This window comes from Piliocolobus tephrosceles, chromosome 17 (assembly GCF_002776525.5).
Source record: "Piliocolobus tephrosceles isolate RC106 chromosome 17, ASM277652v3, whole genome shotgun sequence".
Taxonomy (NCBI): domain Eukaryota; kingdom Metazoa; phylum Chordata; class Mammalia; order Primates; family Cercopithecidae; genus Piliocolobus; species Piliocolobus tephrosceles.
This window is the reverse complement of record NC_045450.1, coordinates 23,131,491-23,155,449: the sequence shown is the minus strand read 5'-3', so window position 1 is coordinate 23,155,449 and position 23,959 is coordinate 23,131,491. Positions and strand designations below refer to the sequence as shown.

The 23,959-nt window shown below is 38.4% G+C and overlaps 1 protein-coding gene across 7 annotated transcripts in view; it reads right to left on the bottom strand.

Annotated features, from left to right (window-relative positions):
* Window positions 1–23,959, bottom strand: part of TNRC6A (trinucleotide repeat containing adaptor 6A) — a 100,716-nt gene that overhangs the window by 43,841 nt on the left and 32,916 nt on the right. For 6 of the 7 annotated variants that reach the window (XM_023192898.2, XM_023192897.2, XM_023192902.2 and 3 more), the window contains exon 5: window positions 5,780–6,196. The exons of the other annotated variant lie outside the window; for it this stretch is intronic. In XM_023192898.2, the coding sequence (XP_023048666.2) occupies window positions 5,780–6,196 (417 nt within the window). The remainder of the gene's footprint in view (window positions 1–5,779; window positions 6,197–23,959) is intronic. 7 annotated transcript variants of the gene reach the window in all.

Genomic DNA, 23,959 nt, shown 5'->3' with positions numbered 1-23,959 from the left:
AAGAGAAGAGAAGAGAAGAGAAGAGAAGAGAAGAGAAGAGAAGAGAAACAGCATCACTTATTCAGGAAGAATTTAGATCCATGGACATTCAAATATTTCTCTTTTAAATATACAGCATCTAACAAACAAAACAGTTAAATATTTATTTTCTACCTTAAAGAGCTTCAATTTCACCAGAAAGGGAAGAGCTTCAAAAGTAAATAATATTTATGTTTTACAATGTTTCCAAGGAGTATGAGAGAGATGGGAATATGAGAAAACCTTAGATGCACAATTTCAAATTACTCTTTTTTTTTAAACGGAGTCTTGCTCTGTCGCCCAGGCTGGAGCGCAGTGGTGCGATCTTGACTCACTGTAAGCTCTACCTCCCGGGTTCACACCATTCTCCTGCCTCAGCCTCCCAAGTAGCTGGGACTACAGGCGCCTGCCACCACGCCCGGCTAATTTTGTTTTTTGTATTTTTAGTAGAGACAGGGTTTCACCGTGTTAGCCACAATGGTCTCGATCTCCTGACCTCGTGATCTGCCCGCCTTGGCCTCCCAAAGTGCTGGGATTACAGGTGTGAGCCACCACGCCTGGCCTCAGATCACTCTTAAGTACAAAATTCAAAATGTCTCTTCTGGTTATTCTTGCCTTTGGCTCAGGGTTTGGCAAACTTGTTCTACACTGGTCCAGTTAAACATTTCAGGCCTTGCAGGCCAGATGGTCTGTGAAAACTATTTAACTCTGCCATTGTAGCTTGAAAGCGGCCCACAGATGATATGTAAATGAATGGGTGTGGGTATCTCCCAATAAAGCTGGACTAAAATAGGCCCAAATCTCTGTTCCAGAATTGAAAAGACAAATGTAATATCACAACCAAATGCAATGCATGAATCATGACTGGCTTCTGGTTTGAGAGATGGGGTGAAGATGACAGGGAGATGGATACAAAAGACTTTCTTGGGGATGCTGCTCTAGACCAGATGGTGAACACCTCAACCAGGGCAACTGTTAGCAGCAGTATCAAGGAGGGGGACGGAAAAGTGGGAGGTATTTAAGAGTTAAAATTGGCTGGGCATGGTGGCTCACGCCTGTTAGCCCAGCACTTTGGGAGGCTGAGGTAGGCGGATCACGAGGTCAGGAGATCGAGACCATTCTGGCTAACATGGTGAAACCCTGTCACTACTAAAAACACAAAAAATTAACCAGGCGTAGTGGCACGCACCTGTAATCCCAGCTACTCGGGAGGCCGAGGTAGGAGAATGGTGTGAACCCAGGAGTCGGAGCTTGCAGTGAGCCAAGATTGTGCCACTGCACTCCAGCCTGGGTGACAGAGTGAGACTCCATCTCAAAAAAAAATAAAAATAAATAAAAAAGAGTTAAAATCAGCAGAGTACAGTAACCCTGTGAGACATACAGGGGAGGGAAGAGTAAAGCATGATTTCAAGGTTTCTAGATGGGCGACTGGATGAATGGGGGCGGCAACTATTTGAGCAAAGGAATGCAGAAGGAGGAAGTGGTATGGGGGCAACACAAAGAGTTCAAGTTTGGACATACTGAGTTTTGAGGGGTCCAATGTCAACTGAAGACTTCCAGAAGAGGACCTAAAATGTGGGGAGATCTGAAACAAAGCCTTGGGAGGGAACAAAAAGGTTTGCATTTGACATTCAGAAGATCAGTGACTTCAGCAATAGAGTTATTTTAGTCAAGTGAGCAGAAGCCAGATTATGAGACACCGATGTAATACATTAAAGACTGCAAGTATAGACCATTCCTTCAATAACACTGAAAGGAGGCAGGGAGAAATTCTGTAATAGCCTCAAAAGACTATGGGGATTTTGCCGGGCACGGTGGCTCACGCCTCTAATCCCAGCAGTTTAGGAGGCCAAGGCAAGCAGACAGCTTGAGCTCAGGAGTTCAAGACCAGCCTGGGCAACATGGCAAAATCCCGTCTCTACAAACCACACAAAAATTCACCAGGCGTGGTGGCAAACGCCTGTAGTCCCAGCTACTCAGGGAGACTGATTGAAGTGGGAGGATCACTTGAGCTGGGAGGTTGAGGCTGTAGTGAGCCATGTTCATGCCACTGCACTCCAGCCTGGGTGACAAAGTGAGACCCTGTCTCCTCAAAAAAAAAAGAAAAAAAAAGAGTATGGAGACGTAACGAAATTTTTTTTTAAGGATAGAGAAGATATGAGTTTGTTTATCATCCAAGGGGAAGGTGCGAGTTCCAAGCAAGCAGAAGCTGCAAGACAGCAAGGATGTACAGCGTGCTAAAAGCCCAATGCAAGAGCAGAGATGGATGGAATGGACAGCATGTTAACCTTTAAACATCTCCAGAAACTTTAATGTTAACATTTTTGGTTAAAACATCCCAATTACTGGTCATTCACCATTATGCCTCAAATGTCTTCTTCTTTTAAAAAATAACTATTTCAAACATAGAAAAGTCCATAAGAGAGTAATATAAAATATACCCATACACCTTAAGAAATACATTACTAGTATGGCAGAAAAAACTCGTATTCTCTCTCTTTCCTTCCCCAGTGGGTATACCAGTGGTAATCACTCATGTAAATCTTTATATCTTACTACATTTGAATTCATCCCCTAAGCAATACATAGTGTTCTATATGCTTTATATTTCATATAAACGCTAGCATACTCTGAACAAACAAGCAAGCAATACATTCTTGGGACAACTAGCAAAAACGTGGACACAAACTATTAGAAGATATTGTTGTTCTTTTACTTAGCGGTGATAATGGTATTGTGGTTGTATAGGAGACTATGCTTATTCTTAGGATAATTACCTGTGAAGTATTAAAGTTGAAGTGTCAGTGTTTGCAACTTATTTTTAAGTGGTTCAACAATAACGTGCACATGTATGCATATATGAGACAGAGAAAGAGATGTGTGTCAAGATGGGACAATGTTAACTACCAGATTTGGGCGGAGGGTATATGAGTGTTCACGATTCTAGTCTTCTTAAGTTTTCTGTATGGATCATGTCAGGTGGATAAAAAATGGGATAGAACACTTTGGCCTATAAGAACAATATTGCTCCTGTTGAGCTTACTGGTCCCCCCAAAGCCTTCACTCTCATTACATGGTTTGTGGGCCCCGATATTAAAAGAGTTATTTCACCCCTTTGGGCTCTAAGTGGTCAACTGCAAAAAAGAGGTCTCAAGTCTCAATTTAAACCATCAATAAGTGTTTAAGGCCCAGCCCCAAACTGGCAGCCCAGGGCTAGTCTGCAGAGTTGTCTAGTTTGACTAGCACAGGATTCTAAAAAAATTAAAAACGAGAACATAAAAAAGCCAAATACAAATGGATCAAACAAAACAAAAAAACCAAGCTAACATTACGTTTCCCCAATTCTGAACTACATGTAGTTCACAACAAAGAATGATCATGTTTCTGGGCTACTGTGCACGCTGCTTATACTATCTAGTACCCTGTTCTTCACTGGCCTCTAGGCTACTTCCTAATCTGTAAAATGAAGATGATACTATCCACTCTGTAAAAGAAGCATTAAGTAAGTTAGTAGTGTGTGGGCACAGTAAGCACTCCATAAGGATTAGCCACTATATCGTTATTAATATTAATACTCGGTAGGAGCTGGATATACCTAACTCATAAGAAGCCTTCACTAACTCTCCTGGTCTATTTTGCAAGCTAAAGTTTCTATTACCAATCCTAGTAACACCTAGAAAGATGTTTTAATGTAAATATGTAAAATACGCTGGTAAGTGGGGATTCACAAATTTTTTAAGAGACAAAAGTACAAATCTGGCTCTTCCTTGGAATGCCTTGGTTTCATCATCTGCATTTTCTAGTTGTTTTTTGAGACTGAATCCAGGCTTCAGTTAAGATTGCTGCACCCTCCTCACTTCCAACTTAGCCTCCACATCAATGCAGTCCACCCTGGTAAAATTCTTTGAGAAATAGGCAGGATGTTTTTCCTTCTCAGCCTTTTTTTGAAGACTTCTTCCTATGCCCACACCTGAGGGCTTCTTCTCATCTGAACGCACACTTGTAACACTTTTGATATTTTTGACTCAGAGTTATTTTTGAGAAGCAAGATTCTTACACTTCTGTTGTTTCCATTTCAAAAACAGGCACCTTTCATTTCCCCAAGTGAAAAGGCATATTTGACATATTTTCTAAATATACTATCCCACTTCACTGTTTTGTTCAGTAACATTCCACCTTGCTTAGCTCACAGCAGGTACTCCATCATTTGTTGTATAACTAACCTCTCCCAAAGTTTTTAACCGCATTTTTCATCATGCTGATGACCAATACATTTGCTTCCAACCTGACTTCCCAGGTGAACTTCAAATTACTAATTGCCTACTACTTGGCACTAGATCTAGTAGGTCTAAACCAAACTCTTCTTGAGAAGTGCAGGTCCTTCTATAAGAGTTATTAGGAAGATAATTTATTTGGCACCTAGATATCAGGCATTAATCTAGCTCCTTTAATAACATGCCATATAATTAAGTCCCCACAGCAACCTTATAGGGTTGGGTACTCCTGTTTTACAGATTAGCAAAGAAGGTCAGATGTGTTATGTGGCTAAGCTCACACAGGTAATAAGGTGCTGGGAAATTAGGGAGTAAATATTAACTCAGGACAATGACTTAAATTTGTATCCTTTCCAATAACAATGTGCCTATGCTAGAAAACTCACATTTGTGTCCTCTTCCTCATCACCTATCACATCTTGTATGGTGCCAAAGCACAGCATGGTGGTTACGAGCATAGCTTTGGAGTCAAACAGATCTTGATGTGAGTCCAGGATCTGCTACTTATTCACCGTGAATACCATAATATATTACAATGTACAGAGTAGTTCTTGGTATATAAAAGAGAGCACAGGTGCAGAAAGTGAGTACAACCTGGGACAGTTAGGAAAGACTGCTCAGGCACATGGAGCAATTAAGTAACCTGCCCAAGGTCACACACACTGGGACATGGGGGCACCAGGATGCAAGGCCGCAGTCTGATTCTAGACTTCCTTCTTTAACAGTATGCTATACTGCCTCTAGAATTGTATTTTTGTATCGGCACCTTGATTCCCCCCTCAACCCTAGCACCTAATTCTCTATCTGGCTTGTGGTAGAACTTTAAAATAGTTGGATAAATGAATGAATGGACGGACTAATAGACCATCAAAACTTTCCAGAACATGTTGAAACAAACTGGGCTTTGAGAAAACTTGTAATCACATACTAGATTTATTTTCTGCCTCACAATCACTACCAAGCTCAGAGAAGTCACTCTGAGGCAAATAACTAAATACATTTCCTCTGTTTGAATAAAATTTCCATGAGTGCCAGTCTTTTTATGGCATGTGGTAACTGAATGAGCTTGGGCAAGTTACTTAATGTCTTGGTGTGTCAGCTGCCTCTACTGAAAGTGGAGGTTAAGAACTCTGTCTCACAACGTTGTTGAACATTAAATTGCAATAATATGTACAACTGCTCAGCACATGGCCTGGGGGGAAGGGTGCTCAATTTTGGCTACAGTCTTACAGTCAACTTTAGCTATAAGCTCCTTATTAAAATGGGCAGAACCTGAATAAAGAATAAGTAAAATAATCATTTTAAAGTAGGTAACTTACAGGAAATATTTTAAGATTCCCCATTCATAACTCCCTATAAAGAACTCTTATATTAAAGTCCAGATACTGATGAATACAAATACATCACCAAAAAGTTACAAATTTATTAACTTGCTATACAGCTAATGACGATAAGGTGTGAGTCTCGTAAGAAATGCCTTCTCTCACCTGACTGGTTTTTGCTGTTCTGCACCTCTCCGTTATTTTGTGGCTGTTGATTTGTTAAAGCACTGCTTTCTGACTGGCTGTTTAACACTTTAACAGCAGATCCAAGGTTTGCTGCTATGACAGGAAAATGCTGACCCCTCTTTAGAAGCTGTTTGTGTTCCTGGTGGCGAAATCGTGGAGGTACTTCACGAGGATACCGAGGCAAGGCCTGTGGCTGCTGTTGTGGCTGCTGCGGCTGTGGCTGCTGCTGCGGCTGCTGTGGCTGCTGCGGCGGCTGCTGCTGCGGCTGCTGCTGTGGCTGCTGATTGTTGGCTGTAGCTCGCTTGGCATTATTATTAGTGCTGGTTGCTGTGGAAGTGCCGTTATTAGAGTTGGCAGGCTGAGGCTGGCTTACACTGGGCTTTATCTGTTCTGGCACTAATCCCAACAAAAGAAAAGGGGTGGAAAACATTAGCCAGTAAAGTGTACCTCCAAAGTAAGCCATCTAAATTCAAAGGCACTAAGAAAAATAATCCTAAAAAAACAGAAGCTTTCCGTGAGCAGGGATATCCTCATTTACAGACTCAAATTTTGTTAGGAGGTGTCACTGCCAAGAGTCAAATTTCACTTCTGCTAACTACCTATCCAATAAGGGCCCAAGGACTTTTGGCCAAGACAACAACTCATGTTCACTGTCCCTTTTCCCACATTACACTCTGGTCAAAGACATCATCATCTGATCATTACAAAACCAGGAACTCGCAATGACACAAAGAACAAATGTGGCCAATTTTCAGTAGTCCTAAGAGAATCCTCTATTCCCTGGCAACTGTTCTTATTCTGCCTCATTGTTAATGTGTTTGGTCTCTATTTTTCATCTTTGGAAGACAATACAAGAACAACACAAGGTTAGAAAACAAGCTGCTGGTTTTCTTACAAAAAGCCAAAGTTAACAATGTAAAAATGTAAAATCTGAATCGTGTAAGACAAACTCAGAACATAGAAGTAAAGACAAAGATAACGTATCTATGAGATGAATCAAAATGAGAGAAATAATCTGGATGCTCTATCTTAAATCTGAAAAATAAATCAGAAACTGCAAATAGGGAAACTGTTGACTCATAAAAGAGTGTAAAGAAAGAAAACCGATGGAAATGCCTTAAGCCAGTGTAAGTAAACCCAGCTAGAGAAGTACAGAGATGCATGGTGTATGAGCTTTTGGTGCCAGGTTTCAACCCCAGCCCTGCCTTTACAAGCTTTGTGTCTTTGGGCAAAGTTGTATAAATCTAACTGCGCCTGCTGTTTTCCCGGTAAAATGGAGATAGTACCTACACCTTGCAGAGCTATCCTAAGGTTAAATGTCTTCATGTTTATAAAACACAGAACATAAGGCTATATAAACAGTGGCTATTCATTAATGACTGACACAATACCACCTTATACTTTGGTAGCAGTTGAATGTTTCTATGAAATTTTTTAATGTATCCTCACAGATACCACTGTCAGATAAGTGAAGTGGAACACCCCCGTTACCGGTGAGGACACTCAGAAAAAATCTCCATTCAAGCTCCCACCCTGGAATTAAAACAGCCCACCATTCACCATCTGAGTTACCTCTGTGTCCTTCTCCTCTATAAAGTAGGAACAGTCTTGGTCAAGTGCCCAGGGTGTTGTAACCACTCAGTAAACAGAAGTGCCAGGGTGTTGTAACCACTCAGTAAACAGAAGTGAAGTTATTAATTGTGTCCAAAAGAAATCTTTATCAAATGCCTACAATAGATATGATGATGTCATTAAACCCTTGATCACCTGAGTTTACAGTGACCACCAACTTCCTCTTCCACTCTCTCAGCTCTAGCCCCTCTTCACCTAAGAAACTGGTCTCCCCATTTTCTTCCTTCTCTGAACATCTGGTAAATTTACTCTATGTCATTTATACTTTTTAAACATAATATATGATCTTGGCCTCTTATTTTTGTGTCACTTCAATTTTTCTAAAGTAATACGAACTGTAGTTCAGGAAGAATTACAGTGAAAAATTACAAACATTCCATCTACTGTTTATAATGCTTTCATTCTTGATGCTCACTGACAAGTCTCTTACTGATACTTGGGGCAAAGTGCTTTCTAGGCCTAATTATTGGTGAAAATTTTGTCTCCCAGACAATATAATGCTTCTAATATGTAACAATAACATATATTCCTTTGTGTGCCTCATGTAGTAATAAGCAGATACTGGCTATCAAAAACACTTCATGAGGACAATACGGCACTAGAATATTCTAAAGTACCTCTGAAACCTAAGGAAGATAAAGTACAGGCAGCCCTCCACATCTATGTGTGCCCCACTCACAGATTCAACCAACCATGGATCAAAAATACTAAGCAAACAAACCAAAATTAAAAATACAAATAAACACCAATGCAACTATTTACACAGCATTTACATTATATTTGGTATTGTAAGTAATCTACAGATGATTCAAAGTATACAGGAGAATGTGTGTAGGTTATATGCAAATACTACATCATTTTATATACAGGACTTGAACATCCATGAATTTTGGTACCTGTTGGGGGTCCTGGAACCAATGCGTCACAGATACCAAGGGACAACTATATATGTAACATTGTAAGGAACATAAAAAAGTTTACTTAGCTTTTACAGGCTTAGTACTGGACCCAGCGTGGCATTTGGCAATCGAATATCAACTTAAAGTGGTAGTTACCCGCTGCTGTAATACAGGTTTGTTGCCACTTCATTACTTTAAAAATCTAAATATTAAAAAATAACATTGTGACAATTTTATGCCCCAACAAGGTGTGTGAGAAAGGAGCAGGAAGATGCTTTTTATTTATCAAAGAACCAGAAGATAACCTATATACAAAAACTGTGAATGATCTATATGAAGGCATGTATAAGAACCTAACACTAAATCAAAGGTGACCAGAGGTTCAGAAGCAACATCAATATTTGTCACCCAGCAACTTCACCTCTACCTCAAACTCAAGTAAATGCTGTATTTCTCATCAGTAAAGTACCACGTGGAAAACAAAGCTGAGATAGGTATTCATTTCCCGGGCCAGAAAACTTCATTAAAACCAGTAAAGACATCAAGATAATGTAACTACTGATTATTAAATGAAGCTAATCTGAAGTACAATCTTAGATATAAAATAAGACACAGAAGTAATGAGTGAAGGATTAAAAAGTGAACATAGGTGGGGGTTGCTAAGTAACAAATACCAATACTGACTAATACTGGCTATGATGTATGTGTAGTTAAAATGTTAATTATGTTCATAATCACCCAAACCATTGGAAGGGGGGGAAAAGGAAAATTAGAAAACTTCATCTATTCAGCAGACATGGAAAATGGAATTTTAAAAAATTTCAAAGTTCTGGTTAATGCAAACTAGGATGCTAAATAGAAACCCCAAAATACCTGTATCACAATAAATGTGAATGGGTTAAGTTTGCTTGCTAAAAGATAAAGCCTCTTAAACTAAGAAAGGAAAAACAAACTTAATAAACTTTGCAAAAAGCACTCTTAAACAAAACAACTCAGCAAGGTTTAAAAAAAAAGTAGAGAGGAAGATATACAACCAAGAAAGGCTAGGAAAATTAAAATGAAAACAATACTGATATCAGACAAAATAAAATTCAAAGAGAAAAGCATTATAAAGGATAAGAGAAATTTCATATTCATAATAAAAGAAACAACTAAAAAGACATGAGCAATTAAGCACTTTTATATGCCAAGTCTCATAATATCAAAACATGTAAAATAAATGGAGACAGAGTAAACCAGAAAAAAGCAAAGCCATGTACCTTGAAAACAAATAACATCTTTTTGACAAATACCCATGAAACAATCATAAGAAGTTAACGTGCAAATACATGCCATACAACAGCAAAGAAAACATCAATAAATCGCAAAGGCTAGAAATAATACAGTGGATATTGCTGGATTACAATGTAATGTCACTAAAATCATAAAACTAGCAAATAAAAATCTGCCTTAAATAAATTTCAATTGCATAACACAAATTTTTCAGCTAAAAACAGAAAAGAAAAAGAAAAAAGTACATTTCAAGAAGAAGAAGAAATAAACACGAAACTACAGGGTTACCAAGAAAATAATACTGAAAACACTGCATACAATACATTTTGAGATCCAGCTAAACCAGAGCTCAAAAAGAAAAAATTCATAGCCTTATTTCCAACAAGAACATAATGCATCCAACTCAAGAAGGGGGAAAACACCCACACACATTAAAGTAAAGGAAACAGAAACAATTAGTAAACATAAAAGAGAGATCAATGACTTTAAAAGTAAATCAATAAATCCAAGGCATGCTTCTATGAAAAATAGTTAACTTTATTAAAAAATGAAAATGGAAAAAACCTTCTGAAATTAATATATTTATGTTCAAACCTATAAATATGAAAAGCTGGAGGAGGGAGTAATTTAACATTGACCATAGAAGAGGCAGGAAATCTAAATAGATTAACTAGTTTACAAAGAAGAAATAAGAGAAATTTATGAAAGTTATCTATCATGATCAGATAATTTCCCTGATTAATACTACCACACTTTTTTCTTTTTCACTAGTGTATACTTATTTTTGGAGACAAGAGTCTCGCTCTGTTGTCCAGGCTGGAATGCTGTGGTGCAATCTTGGCTTACTGCAACCTCCACCTCCCTGGTTCAAGTGATTCTCATGCCTCAGCCTGAGGAGTAGCTGGGATTACAGGTGTGTGCCACCATGTCCAGCTAATTTTTGTATTTTTAGTAGAGATGGGGTTTTACATGTTGGCCAGGCTGGTCTCGAACTCCTGATCTCAGGTGATCCTCCTGCCTCGGCCTCCCAAAGTGCTGGGAGCCACTGCACCCAGCCTTTAATAGTTTTTTTTTTTTTTAAAGACAGGGTTTTGCACTTGTTGCCCAGGCTGCAGTGCAATGGTGTGATCTTGGCTCACTGCAACCTCCGCCTCCAGAGTCTTGCAACAGCAAGACCCTCTTTCAAGAAAAGAAAAAAGAAAAAGAAACATGTATCTCTAAACCTAATGGCATTTAAATTATTGCAGAGCACAGTAAAAGATGGAACACCAACATACCACTGTTACCAATAAGTCAGGCTAAATTTTGGTCATCCCAAACAACCTGAATAAAAACAAGAGATATAAATAGCACCGGGAGTGAAAAAGACACAAATTCAAACGTGGAGATTATCAAAAGACAAGAAAATATTATGTACAATCTATCCCAGTAAAACAAAACCCAACTAAATTGAACTATGTTATACAACAGGGGTTGGCAAGTTCTTTCTGTAAAGATGAGACAGTAAATATTTTGGGCTTTGCAGACCACAGAGTCTGTGACAACCACTCAACTCTGCCATTGTAGCACCAGAGCAGCCACAGACAACAGGTAAATGCAAACAAATGGATGTGACTATATTCCATAACACTGCATATGCCAAACCAGGCAATGGGCCAGATTTCACCTGCAGACTGTAGTTTTCCAAACTCTGCTTTATCAAATGTAATTTACCAAAATAGGCTCACAGAAGAATAGAGGGTCCTACAGTATAACAGCAGAAACTCTGAAAGGGTCTCCCAAGATTTATCCCTCCAAAACACACCAGGCATACAAAAATACAAAAGCCAGGCACAGCAGCACACGCCTGTAGTCCTGAGGCAGGAGGATTGCTTGAGCCAAAAAGTTCAAGTCAGGCATGGGCAACATGGTAAGACCCAACTCCTGAATGAACGAATGAAATAACATAACATAACATAACATAACATAACATAACATAACATAACATGCACCAGGCTCAGATAACAGGGGGTGTGTGTGGATGGGTGTGTATCCTCAAGAAACATGTAATATTAATCTTACCTAAACTGTCCCAGGACAAGAAGTATAGGTTCAACAGACTAGATGGAATCAAATCTCAGCTCTGCAACTTACTAGTTATATGACCATGGGCAAGGCACTTAACCACACTGTCTCCGCTGACTCACATCTCAAATGTTTTGGTCTCAAGGTCCTTTATACTCTGAAACACTGAGAACTCCAAAAGGTTTCATTTGTGGGTGTTGTATATACATTTACCATAATAAAAGTTTAAACAAATATTTTAAGTGAGTTAAAAATAAATTTATTACATATGAACATAGATACATTTTTTAAAAATTATTGCATTTTCCAAAACAAAATTAGTGAGAAGCATGGCACTATTTTACATTTCTGTAAGTCTCTTTAACATCTGGCTTAACAGAAGGCAGGTGGATTATCACATATGCACCTGCATCCAATTTGTTGTGATATTCCCACACTGTGTCACCTCTGGAAAACTCCACTATATACTCATAACAAAAGTGAAACAGGCAAATAAAGTCTTCCTGTTATTATGAAAATTGATTTGACCTCATAGATCTCATGAAAGAGTTTCGAGGAACCTCCTAGGGATCCCGTCCTCAGATAAACTTCGAGAACCACTGCTACAGGATATGCACACACGGGATGCAACTGAATTTATGGTTCTGGAGTTCAAAAAAGTTTGGATTAAAAATATGGATTTAAGATTCAACATACAGGTGAGAAAACAGTTGTAGGAGAAGAAATGACAAAACCTCAAGAATGGGTTTAAGCAGCAGACAGAAGGAGCGAAGTAAAGGCAAGAACAAGTTATAACTGTCAGTGACGGGAGAGAAACCATTCATTTTAGGTAATGGCTTAACTATCTATGCAGTTACTCAAGCAGGAATTTCTTCCTCAATTTTTCCCTACCCCTCTGTACCTAGTCAGTCAACAGGCCCAACAGATTACCTCCTTGATAAAATTCAAATGCATCCCGTGTCTCCAAAGCCACTCCTGTGATTTAGGCCCTCGACAATTTACTCTTACAAAAACCTCCCAATGGGACTGCCAGCCTGGCTCAAGTCTTGATCCCTGCCCCAACCACTTTCACGTCTCCCCAAATCTATCATCTATCTGCCCCAAATTATCTATACCATAAAACCACTTTTGGAACTCCTTTCTAAACTCCTTGGCATGGCCCCTCTCTACCTTTTTCCAGATTCATATCCTGCTATGTCCACACTCATTGCATTCTCTTCTACCACACCAAATACCTGCAATTCCCCAAAAGGTATCACGCTCTTTCATGTTATTTCTTTTGCCCAAAATGCCTTGATACCTTTCTTGCAAATATTTTTGTCCATTTTGCCTAGGAAACAACTAATCTCCCCCATCCCCAGATTGGGCGTATCTTAGAAGCATGTTATGTTATGACAACCAGATTGCCCTCCTCTGTTCTGATGAAACTCTTACATATCCCTTATAATGCAGTCAATGTGCTCTGTAAGTGCTGGTTTCTTATTTCTCCTTCACTTTATCACTAGCATTTCCTGAACCAAGCAAAGCAAACGCTGGTTGACAGGAAATGTCAGGCATATACAAAGTGACTGGATCTATACAAAATAAGATAGAACAACACTGAGGATTAAACACTGTGGAATATCAACATTCAAGAGGTGGAATAATGAAGAACCAGTAAACAAAAGAGAAAGAATGATCAAGAGAAAGAGTAAGAATGATGGTCACTGGTTAGTATGCTGCTGAATGCATCAATAGTTTTAAATAAATCTCTGCTCTAAAAAACGCCTACAGCCAGCATGGAGAGAGCAGGACAAGTCCAGCCATTGAGATCATTAATGTAAGAAGGTTCTCTAATTAGCCGTGAGATTGCACTGGTCCGTAATATCAGAAAAAGATTTTAATGAAAAGGAATTTCATTTCGCTAGGTATCTAGTAAAGAATTCTATTTTTAGGTTTTTTTTTTTTTTTTTTGGTCATACTGTGACGCCACCCATCTATTTCACAGTTTTAAAGAAACGGGAAAAAATTTTAACTGGTCCAAAAATGAACAAGTTTAACTTTTAAGAATGGAAAAATTATCTATTCAAAGAATTCACCCTACATTTCCCAAGTCTGTGTTCCAAATCAGGACTCCCCACTTTGTGAAACAATGAAATCAACCAATAAGACAAAGAAATTAATTTTTGCTATGCTTTGCTATTCTACAAGCTTTCTTGATATTTCTTATATAAAAACATATCATTCTGTAAGTCTAAAACTTTTAAAAAATAGCTTCTTAATTGAAAAAAACGGATAGCAATTGTCTTATATTCACATGAAAACCTAAGAATAGACAATATAAGCAAAGTTCTAAATATACCAAGTTCTAGGTTTGTAATACCATTTTAATTAATGCTTCTTTAAATGTCTAAAATACTTTATGTCACCTTAATACACTGATTTCAGAAAATATTTAATGAACTTCACTTTGACTATCTAACAAGTTTAACAGCAAGAATTTAAATGTGGACCAGCCAATAATCATCTTTGAATACTATCAATCCCCAAAACATCAATTTCCATGCCTTAATACCTGAAGCCCTTATGTTACTCCTATCCATCAAAGTCTACTATTTAACTTTGTATAATAGTTTTCATATTGGCTACATTGTAAATCTTCTAAAATACTGGCGGAAATACAGTACACAAAATGCTGCTTTAACGCTTGATGCCACTTTAACAGACTGGAGTGCTAAGTTGACCTCTAGAAAATATAACTTAGTGAATACCTGTAAAATATGAAGTGCTTTTTAATACTTCTCTCGGCAAACTTTAACTTTACCTAAAATTACTATTTCTATATGTGTCATTATATAGGAAAACAAAAAACCATCAGCTTAAGCTCCTAGAAGACAAGATGGAGTATACCAATGAAAGCTCTTCAGTTAGAAAATGTTGTTCTCAAATAAGAGCAACAACATAGGATTTCCCTAAGTATCTTTCATTGTAATTAAGAAATTTTTTTTTTTTTCTGAGACGGAGTCTCGCTCTGTTGCCCAGGCTGGAGTGCAGTGGCGCGATCTCGGCTCACTGCCAGCTCTGCCTCCCAGGTTCACGCCATTCTCCTGCGTCAGCCTCCAGAGTAGCTAGGACTACAGGTGCCTGCCACCATACGGCTAATTTTTTGTGTTTTTAGTAGAGACGGGGTTTCACCGTGTTAGCCAGGATGGTCTGGATATCCTGACCTTGTGATCTGCCCACCTCGGCCTCCCAAAGTGCTGGGATTACAGGCATGAGCCACCGCGCCCGGCTAAGAAAATTTTTTTTTACCTTCTCAAATGAGATTAGGCATTATCACCAAGACAAAAAGGTGTACTCAAACAATTCACTAACAAATCAAGAAGGGTTTTTAAAAATCACAAGACAAACTTTCTACCGCTCAGTCAGGTTAACTCTGAATGCCTGATACTTAAAAAATCCTTAAAGTACCAACTGTTCAAATATTTTTAAAAGTGTCATCTACAGATTTTTTAACAAGAATTCTTTAAAATATTACAGGCAAGTATTTTACATTCTTAGGAGCCAGAAAATAAAAGCCTTATAGATAGAAGTTAATATATAACTTAGCATATTTAAAATTTAACTGTTTATCAGGCAACATCACATATTTTTCTTCTCTATTGTTAATTTCTAATACCTAATTGTATTCTCTTTAATCGTAAACTCTGAAATCAATGATTCTAGCTGTTCCACTAAAATACTAAGGTAGCTTTCAATAATTTTTCACATGAAAGAATCTGCCTAATCCTCAGAGGGAGAGCAAACAAGTTTGGGTGCAATCAGTTCTTCCAGCTTTCCTGAACAGCAGCAGCATTATCACACTGGGACACAGATTTTCAAAAGTCACAAACCTGATGAAACTTCAAAGTAGATTAGAAAATTCTCTACATCAAGAAAATTCCAAAGAAAGGTGTTTCCAACTTCTGTTGCTTTCCCACTCTGCAGCTTTCCGGAGAAAATGGAGGAAAAGCATAGTGTCATTTTACTGCTCTGAAAGTACTGCTTGCCAGCTTCTTCCAATGTGCATTTGAGGCCCAATAAACTTGAATTCTATCTCATTATATTTTAAGGGATTGCAAGGGACAGAGAAGTAGCTGAACAATGCAAAGTGCAGTTCTATTCAGTGAAAATGAGTTCATAAATTAAACTTATTTAAAACATAGCCAAACACTGTACTTCTATAAAAAATCCTCTTCTTCCTCATTAATAAGCATACTGGATGATTTATAACATACTTCCTCTGTATAAAATACATCCCTTGTCCAGTATTAACTTCGGTCAGTTGTGGAATGCTAAGGGGCACAGAGGGGAAGTCTAGTTTTTAAGATGATACATGTAAGATGTAGTGTTAGAATTTCTGTTGCAGTACATGGCCGCAGCTTTAAGTGCTAGTAGCTGATCTGGAAATACTAAATGTTTGCCAATCCATTAACTTTTGCCAATTCTTAGCAAGCCATTTGAATTAAACGGCTAAAAACTAAGGTTTAAAAACTGATATCAAATATAACTGTATATATATTTTACACAAGCAAGTCTTAATATTTCTGTTGAAAAGTTCCCAAGAAAAAAATGCCAAACAGCAAGATATCTTATTCAGTTAAAAATTAGATACCAAATTTAAAACAAATATTAAATTGAAATGACTTAGTTTTAATTCACTTCAGAAATGCTAGAAAATCAGGAAGTATATATTTTCCTGAGCCTCAGGGAAGCACCTAGCTCTGCTTCCTCAAGGGACTCTATCATCTTCTTTTTTTTGAGATGGAGTCCCGTTGAGTCACCCAGGCTGGAGTGCAATGGTGCGTTATTGGCTTGCTGCAGCCTCTGCCTCCTGGGTTCAAGCGATTCTCGAGCCTCGGACCTCCTGAGTAGCTAGGACTACAGCCGCGAGCCACCAAGCCCAGCTAATTTTTGTATTTTTAGTAGAGATGGGGTTTCACCATGTTGGCCAGGCTGGTCTCCAACTCCTGACCTCAAGGGATCCACCCACCTCCGCCTCCCAAAGTGCTGGGATCATAGGCCTGAGTCACTGCGGCCAGCAGGACTCTATCTTCTACCCATACTAACCACCTTAAATTACCAACAACAAGAGAAACTCAGCTGATTTGTCTTGATACACTTCTCCAGGTCAAGGTCATTGAATAATATATTTCCCAGAGCTTTTTCACTAATGAAATTCCAGATGAAATGGCCCAATTACAAAAATTCTGCTCTTCAACAAAATGAGCAAGTTATGTCTGTTGTAAAGCACAGAATCTTCTTTCTGAGATGGAGGATATTCACAATAGTCACAACGTGCTATTTTCAAAATCTTTGGTTAATGGAGTCATTGAGCCTTGCCCAAATGTGTAATTCAGAAAACTGTGATGATCAAAGGTCTCTTTCCCAGGTTCAGGCACACCTTTTTCTTTTTCTTTTTTTTTTGGGGGGACAGACGGAGTCTTGCTCTGTTGCCCAGGCTGGAGTACAGTGCCACAATCTTGGCTCACTGCAAGCTTCGCCTCCTGGTTCCCGCCATTCTCCTGCTTCAGCCTCCTGAGTAGCTGGGACTACAGGTGCCCACCACCACGCCCGAATAATTTTGTTTTTGTATTTTTAGTAGAGATGGGGTTTCACCGTGTTAGCCAGGATGGTCTCAATCTCCTGACCTTATGATCTGCCTGCCTGGGCCTCCCAAAGTGCTGGGATTACAGGCGTGAGCCACCACGCCTGACCCAGGCACACCTTTTAAAAGAAAAAAATTCAGACTGCCTACTAATCTCTCCTCCATAACATAAAAGTACAGAATGGCCCTCTTCAAATTTGCTTATTTGAACTGTTTAGAAGCAAAAGATTCTTCAGTCTTACACTTACTAATCAGAATCCATATATTTAAAAACAAGTATCACATGGGGTTCTCATGTCTGAGTAAGTCTGGAAAACGGTTCTGGAAGACACTGCGGCAACCTCTAGAGAGCTTCAGCTTCCATTTGTGACTCAAAATTTAAAAATAAGAAAAAATATAAACATAATACCTGAACATTCAAGTAGAAGTTAGTTCCCACTGAGTTTTTAATTCCCTAAAGTTATATAATAAAGGAACTGTCATTAGATCACTGAAGATATTAATTAGTTAAGAAATACAGAATGGTTAGTTGATTTTTTAAATGAGGAAAAAAGTCCCAAATATACAGTATAAAAATAAAGTTTAGCTAAATTAAACAACACTGGCCAGGCGCGGTGGCTCACACCTCTAATCCCAGCACTTTGGGAGGCCCAGGAGGGTGGATCACGAGGTCAGGAGATCAAGACCATCCTGGCTAACACGGTGAAACCCCATCTCTACTAAAAATACAAAAAAAAATTAGCCAGGCACAGTGGTGGGCATCTGTAGTCCCAGCTACTCAGAAGGCTGAGGCAGGAGAATGGCGTGAACCCAGGAGGTAGAGCTTGCAGTGAGCCGAGATCGCGCCACTGCACTCCAGCCTGGGCAAAAGAGCGAGACTCCATCTTAAAACAAAACAAAACAAAAATACTATAAAATGCTACAGATTTTAAAAGCTTTTACAAAACATGGGCAAACTATTTTCTAAATCTGGAAAAATGGTATGTTTTCTCAGCGTAGAAATTAGTCAAGAACTCTAAAAATAAAAAGTAATACATTTGATAAATAGAGAAAACAATGATGTGTATTTTTTCAAGTGTGTATATTCCAATTTAAAAGGGAAACTGGAAAATACTTGTTCTTTAGAACAAAGTAAAGGGATCCATTCTGTTCCTTCCCAACCCTCCTCACCTCAACTTTCCCTAACCTAAGGAAACATATGTTTTAGTTTAAGGATACTAAATCTAATGCAGAGAAGCATTCAACACACTAGTGTTTAGGACTGAAGTCTAAGCTAATAGCATAAATGTGATTTAATTGTGCCTTCCTCCTTCTGAACATGTATTTGCATCTTCAGTGTATGTATTCCTGATGGGGTGCCTGGGATTAGGCAAAATTTAGATATTCTTGCCTCGTACCTCATCCTCAGAATGACTTCATATATACGATATGGTCCATAATGCGGGAAATATTTGCATCAAATACATCTGATGAAATGCTAATAAGCTTACTATAGAAAGAGCTCACGTAAATTGTTAATGAAAACTCTAGGCCCAAGAACTAAACAAGCAAATAATAAGGATGGGCAATTCATAAAAAGAAAAAAGCATGGCCAGGCACGGTGGCTCACACCTGTAATCCCAGCACTTTGGGAGGCCGAGGCAGCTGGATCACTTGAGGTCAGGAGTTCAAGACCAGCCTGGTCAACATACTGAAATCCCATCTCTACTAAAAGTACAAAAATTAGCTGGGCATGGTGACAGGCACCTGTAATTCCAGCAACTCAGGAGGCTGAGGCAAGAGAATCACTTGAACCTGGGAGGTGGAGGTTGCAGTGAGTCAAGGTCGCGCCATTGCACTCCAGCCTGGGCGACAGAGTGAGACTACATCTCAAAAAAAGCAAAAAAAAAACGATAAAAAGAAAGAAGTACAAGTGATTATGCATGGTAAATACATACAAGTCAAAGAAAACACACCAATTTTGGCCCGCCAAATTTATGAAGCTGATAGATCCCATCCTCATGTTTTAAGACATATTCCTTGCACTGCACTGTGATTCACCTTTGTTGGGCTGGGTTCTACTTTAATGGGAAGAAAAAGCAAATCACTTCTGGGTGTGGAGGAACCTTGAATTAACTGGAGAAACTGCTAGCACGTCATTTCAAGCGGCTGAAAGGTTGTTAGGATATTGCAAAACCACAGTGGTGGATATTAAAATTTACCAAGTATCAGCTAGATGCCAGGCAATGTATCTGTTATCTCTTAATTTTACATGATTCCATAAATTTGAAATATTCTTCCCATTTTACAGATGAGGCAAATACAGTTCAAAAAGCTATTCATGCTCAAACGTCTACTAAGTGGCAGAGGTGAAATTTAAAACCCAATCTGACCCCCAAACAAGTGTTCCTTCTAGTATGTATTATTTTCATCTTAATTATAAGGGCAAAAACAAATTCTCTAAAAATAAAGGGCTAACTACAGATTAACCACTTTAAAAATTATTTCACAGCCATTAAACTAATTTTTTTCATATCTACTTCCTGTTTCCTTTGTCCTGCAGATCAGTCTCATCAGACATGTGAAGGTATAAAATCTTTCATTTCTACCAAATTTAACAGTTTATTAGTATTTAAAAGCAACAAATCTACATTTGTTAGAAATAATCCTTGCCTAAAGCCAAAAGGGGTCTCCTTAGCATTCTTCATAGCCTCCCTGAGTACCTAAGTCTAGACTTACATGTATAAATCTATGGAAATCATTTTCTTTTCACAATAGGAGGAAAGAAAAAATGGTGACTTTGTTACATGATCTACCTAAAAATAATCATTTTATGAACTATTTCCCATGAAAGTGGAAGGCCATTTTTTTTCATCCTGCTAGTGCAGAGCTACAAATCTTATTTGTTACATAGCTTAAAGACATCGTCCACAGGAAGGAAAACACCTGCCATTAGTAAATTCTTAATCGGTATGAATCTATGCTTCTATTTTAAAGATGTTAGTGTACATGTGCCTTCTAGGTATCTCATAAAAAACTACTGTAGCATATTTAGAATCCTGGTATTATTACTTAATACCACCCAACAACACAAAAATCATGTCTACTATGTAGACTGTGGAGAAAAACAGTGAACTAAGCCCCAATTCTAACAGCAGAACCACTCAACCTGTGTGATGGAAACAGGCTACGGGGAAATGGGTGACTAGACTCGACTCTCTGGGATTGCCATCTTCACCTGTGAGTGGCCTCTTCTGTTTACCCTAATGGCCTCACAAGTATCATCTTCTCTGTGTATCATCAGGTTATGTGCTTGAAGTTACAAACTACTTGAGCCTCAGTTTTCTCCTCTGAGAATCTAGGCAGTACAGTAACCCCTATGAAGCCATCAAAGTTCCTGAAATTCGTTATAATAGAAGGCCTTGTAATTGGGAAACTTAAAGTCTTATGGATTCCCACAAAAATTAAAACTCGAACTACCATATGACTCAGCAATTCCTCTTCTAGGTATACAGTAGTCCCCTCTCCTTTTCCAAGATTTCACTTTCCAAAGTCTCACCCCATGGTCAGCCACAGTACAAAAATAGGTGAGAACAGTACAATAAGGTATTTTTGAGAGAGGGACCAAAATCTGATAACTATTACAATATATCATTATAATTGTTCTGTTTTATTATTTTATTATTAGTTGCTGTTAATCTCTTCATATACCTAATTTATAAATTAAACTTTATCATAGGCATGTTGTATAGGAAAAAGCATATTATTAATAGTATATATGAGGTTCAGTACCATCTGAGGTTTCAAGCATCCACTAGAGTCTTGGAACGGATTCTCTATGGATACAGGGGGATTGCTATATACCCAAAGGAAATTAAATCAGCGCCATGTAGAAATATCTGTACTCCCATGTTCATGCCAGCATTATTCACAATGGCCAAGATACGGAAACAACCTATGGATGAATAAAGATGAATAAAGAAATTGTGGGCTGGGCGCAGTGGCTCAAGTCTGTAATCCCAGCACTTTGGGAGGCTGAGGTGGGTGGATCATTTGAGGTCAGGAGTTCGAGACCAGCCTGGCCAACATGGTGAAACTGTGTCTCTACTAAAAATACAAAAATTAGGTGTGGTGGTACATGCCTGTAATCCCAGCTACCCAGGAGGCTGAGGCACAAGAATCATTTGAACCCGGGAAGTGGAGGTTGCAGTGAGCGGATATCATGCCACTGCACTCCAGCCTGGGCAACAGAGCAACACTCTGCCTCAAAAAAAAAAAAAAAGAAAGAAAGAAAGAAAAGAAAAGAAGAAATTGTGGCAAATACACACAAAGGAATATTATTCGGCCTTTAAACAGGAGAGCCTGCCATTGGCCACAACATGGATGAACCTGGAAGACATTATGCTGAGTGATGTAAACCAGAGAGAGAAATAAAAATACTGCCAAGATCTCACAAGTGGAATCTTAAAAAAAAAAAAAGTCAAATACACAGAGAGAGCAGAATAGTGGTTAGGGAGGGTAGATATAGGTCAAAGGGTACAAAGTTGCAGTTACGTGGGTAAGTCTAGGTATCTGATGTATAGTTAATAATATTGTATTGTATATTGGAAATTTGCTGACAGTAGATTTTAGGCACTTCTACCAAAAGAACAGGGTAACTGTGAGGTGATGAGTATATTCATTTGCTTGACTGTAGTATTCATTTCACATGCATATGCATACCAAAACATTATGTTGCACACCTTAAATATATGTAATAAGATCTTATGGAGAAAATGGAGTGATAAGTTCAGATCACAGGTAAATGATAAAGGCCTTTAATAACACATTTACCTTTACTAAAATAAAGATGAGAATGGAAGTGCAGTGGGAACAGGAACTTGGGGGTTGTTTTGTTCATGCTTATTACCAGCGACCATAACATTGCATAAAACAGGGTCGGCAAATAGTTAAGTATTTCACGAATTATGAATGAAGGAAACAATGTCACTTTATGAAACCTGAGTTTAGAATAATGGATTATTACATAAGTATTTTTTGTTTCCTTTGTTTCTCAAGATGACCTCATGAGATAGTGAAACATGGATGATACTGGCAGTGATGACTGAAAGAAAAAGTAAAGAGGTGCTCTGTTTATTAATGAGAAGGGGACAAACTGAACACTTCTTCCATCAACACAAACTTAGCCATCTCAGTCACATTCCAGAAGCTAACCTGTGTGCTATGACTTTAACAAATGTTATCGGTCAAGAGGCACACTGGAAAGGGATTTAACTGTTATCCAAGCCCTTTGGAAAGGGTCCTCCACCCTTTGAAGAATGATGAAATGAAGGGTTCTTTTTTAGCAAAACTGTCATTGCATCTCCCTTACAGTTGTAGCAAAAAAACACTTCAAACATAATTTAGTACTCTGGTTTTGCTCCACAGAAGGATCAGTGTTTACTGCATAGAGATCAAAGTATGCAGGAGGTTTTAGAATCAGCTGCTTGCTTGGCTCTCAAAATTCTTGTTCATTTTCATCAACAACCAAAGATGTAACAAACAATTTAAAAACCAATGCCTCACCCATCACAAAGCTGTCAAATCTTCCCTAATTCACAAAATTATACTGGTGCTACAATTTTTTTAAAAAAAATTCTATATGCTTAATCAATGGAGAACTACTATAAAATCTGTTCCAAGATCTTTCTGGATTCCTTTTAAAAGATGAGTTGTTTTAGTTCCCTCAGTGACTATTGTTGCAGCATGAGCAATCGTGTGTCCTTCACATCTTGTCTTCCATGTAACTGTAGGGGCTGTTTTTAAAGAAACAGAAGCGGCAGAGCCCAGTCAAGTTCGTAGTCAAATTCTGGCTCAGGCACTTGTTAGCTGCATAACCTGGGCAAGTTAGTTAACTTTTCCTAGCCTCAATTTCACCTGTAAGTGGTGCTAATATCTACTTTCAAAGGGCTGCTGAGAGGATTAAACGTAAATTTACCTTGTGCTAGTATACACTGAAGGCCTACTCCCACATCAATTTTTAAATATAGACTACATGAGTCCCAGAGTACCCAACCTGCTGCCATGGACCCTGCCCTGGATCCCACAGATTCCCAAAATTCAGTAACTAAAGTAACTCTTAGCACATTAAGAAGCTTTTAGGGCCTTGTTCTGAATTGCTGATACCCATTCATTATTAGTGGTTAAACATTTAGAATATTTTCCTTGATTAAATGAAATAAAGCACAGTGCCTGGCACATAGAAAGGGCTCTAAGTCAGCTCTCTAATGTCTACAATATGATTTGACATGCAGCTGATTTTTATCATCCAGATGTAATAACACTGTGTTTGATAGAAAAACAAATATTAAGGCTAGAATTGATAAAAATAACTGTGTCAACTGTGGCAGGAAAAAAAATGCGTAAATGTTGATTCAATTTCATGAGCTTTCAATTAACCCAGAAACAGAACGGCAGTAATAAACTAAACTTCGCTATTTTATCACCCAAAAAATAAAATCTTAATCCTTTTTTCTCCATTGCTGTTTCCCACCAGGATCTCCCCGGGCTTCCCACAACTCCCTTAGGAGCTCAGGGGTTTGTTATTCTTTGGAAGATACCTTGCTCAAGAAATCACTCAAAAAAAGCACCGGCACTGATATGAAGGAGACGGGGGGAAGAGACAGAGGAAAAAGAGAGGAGAGAGAA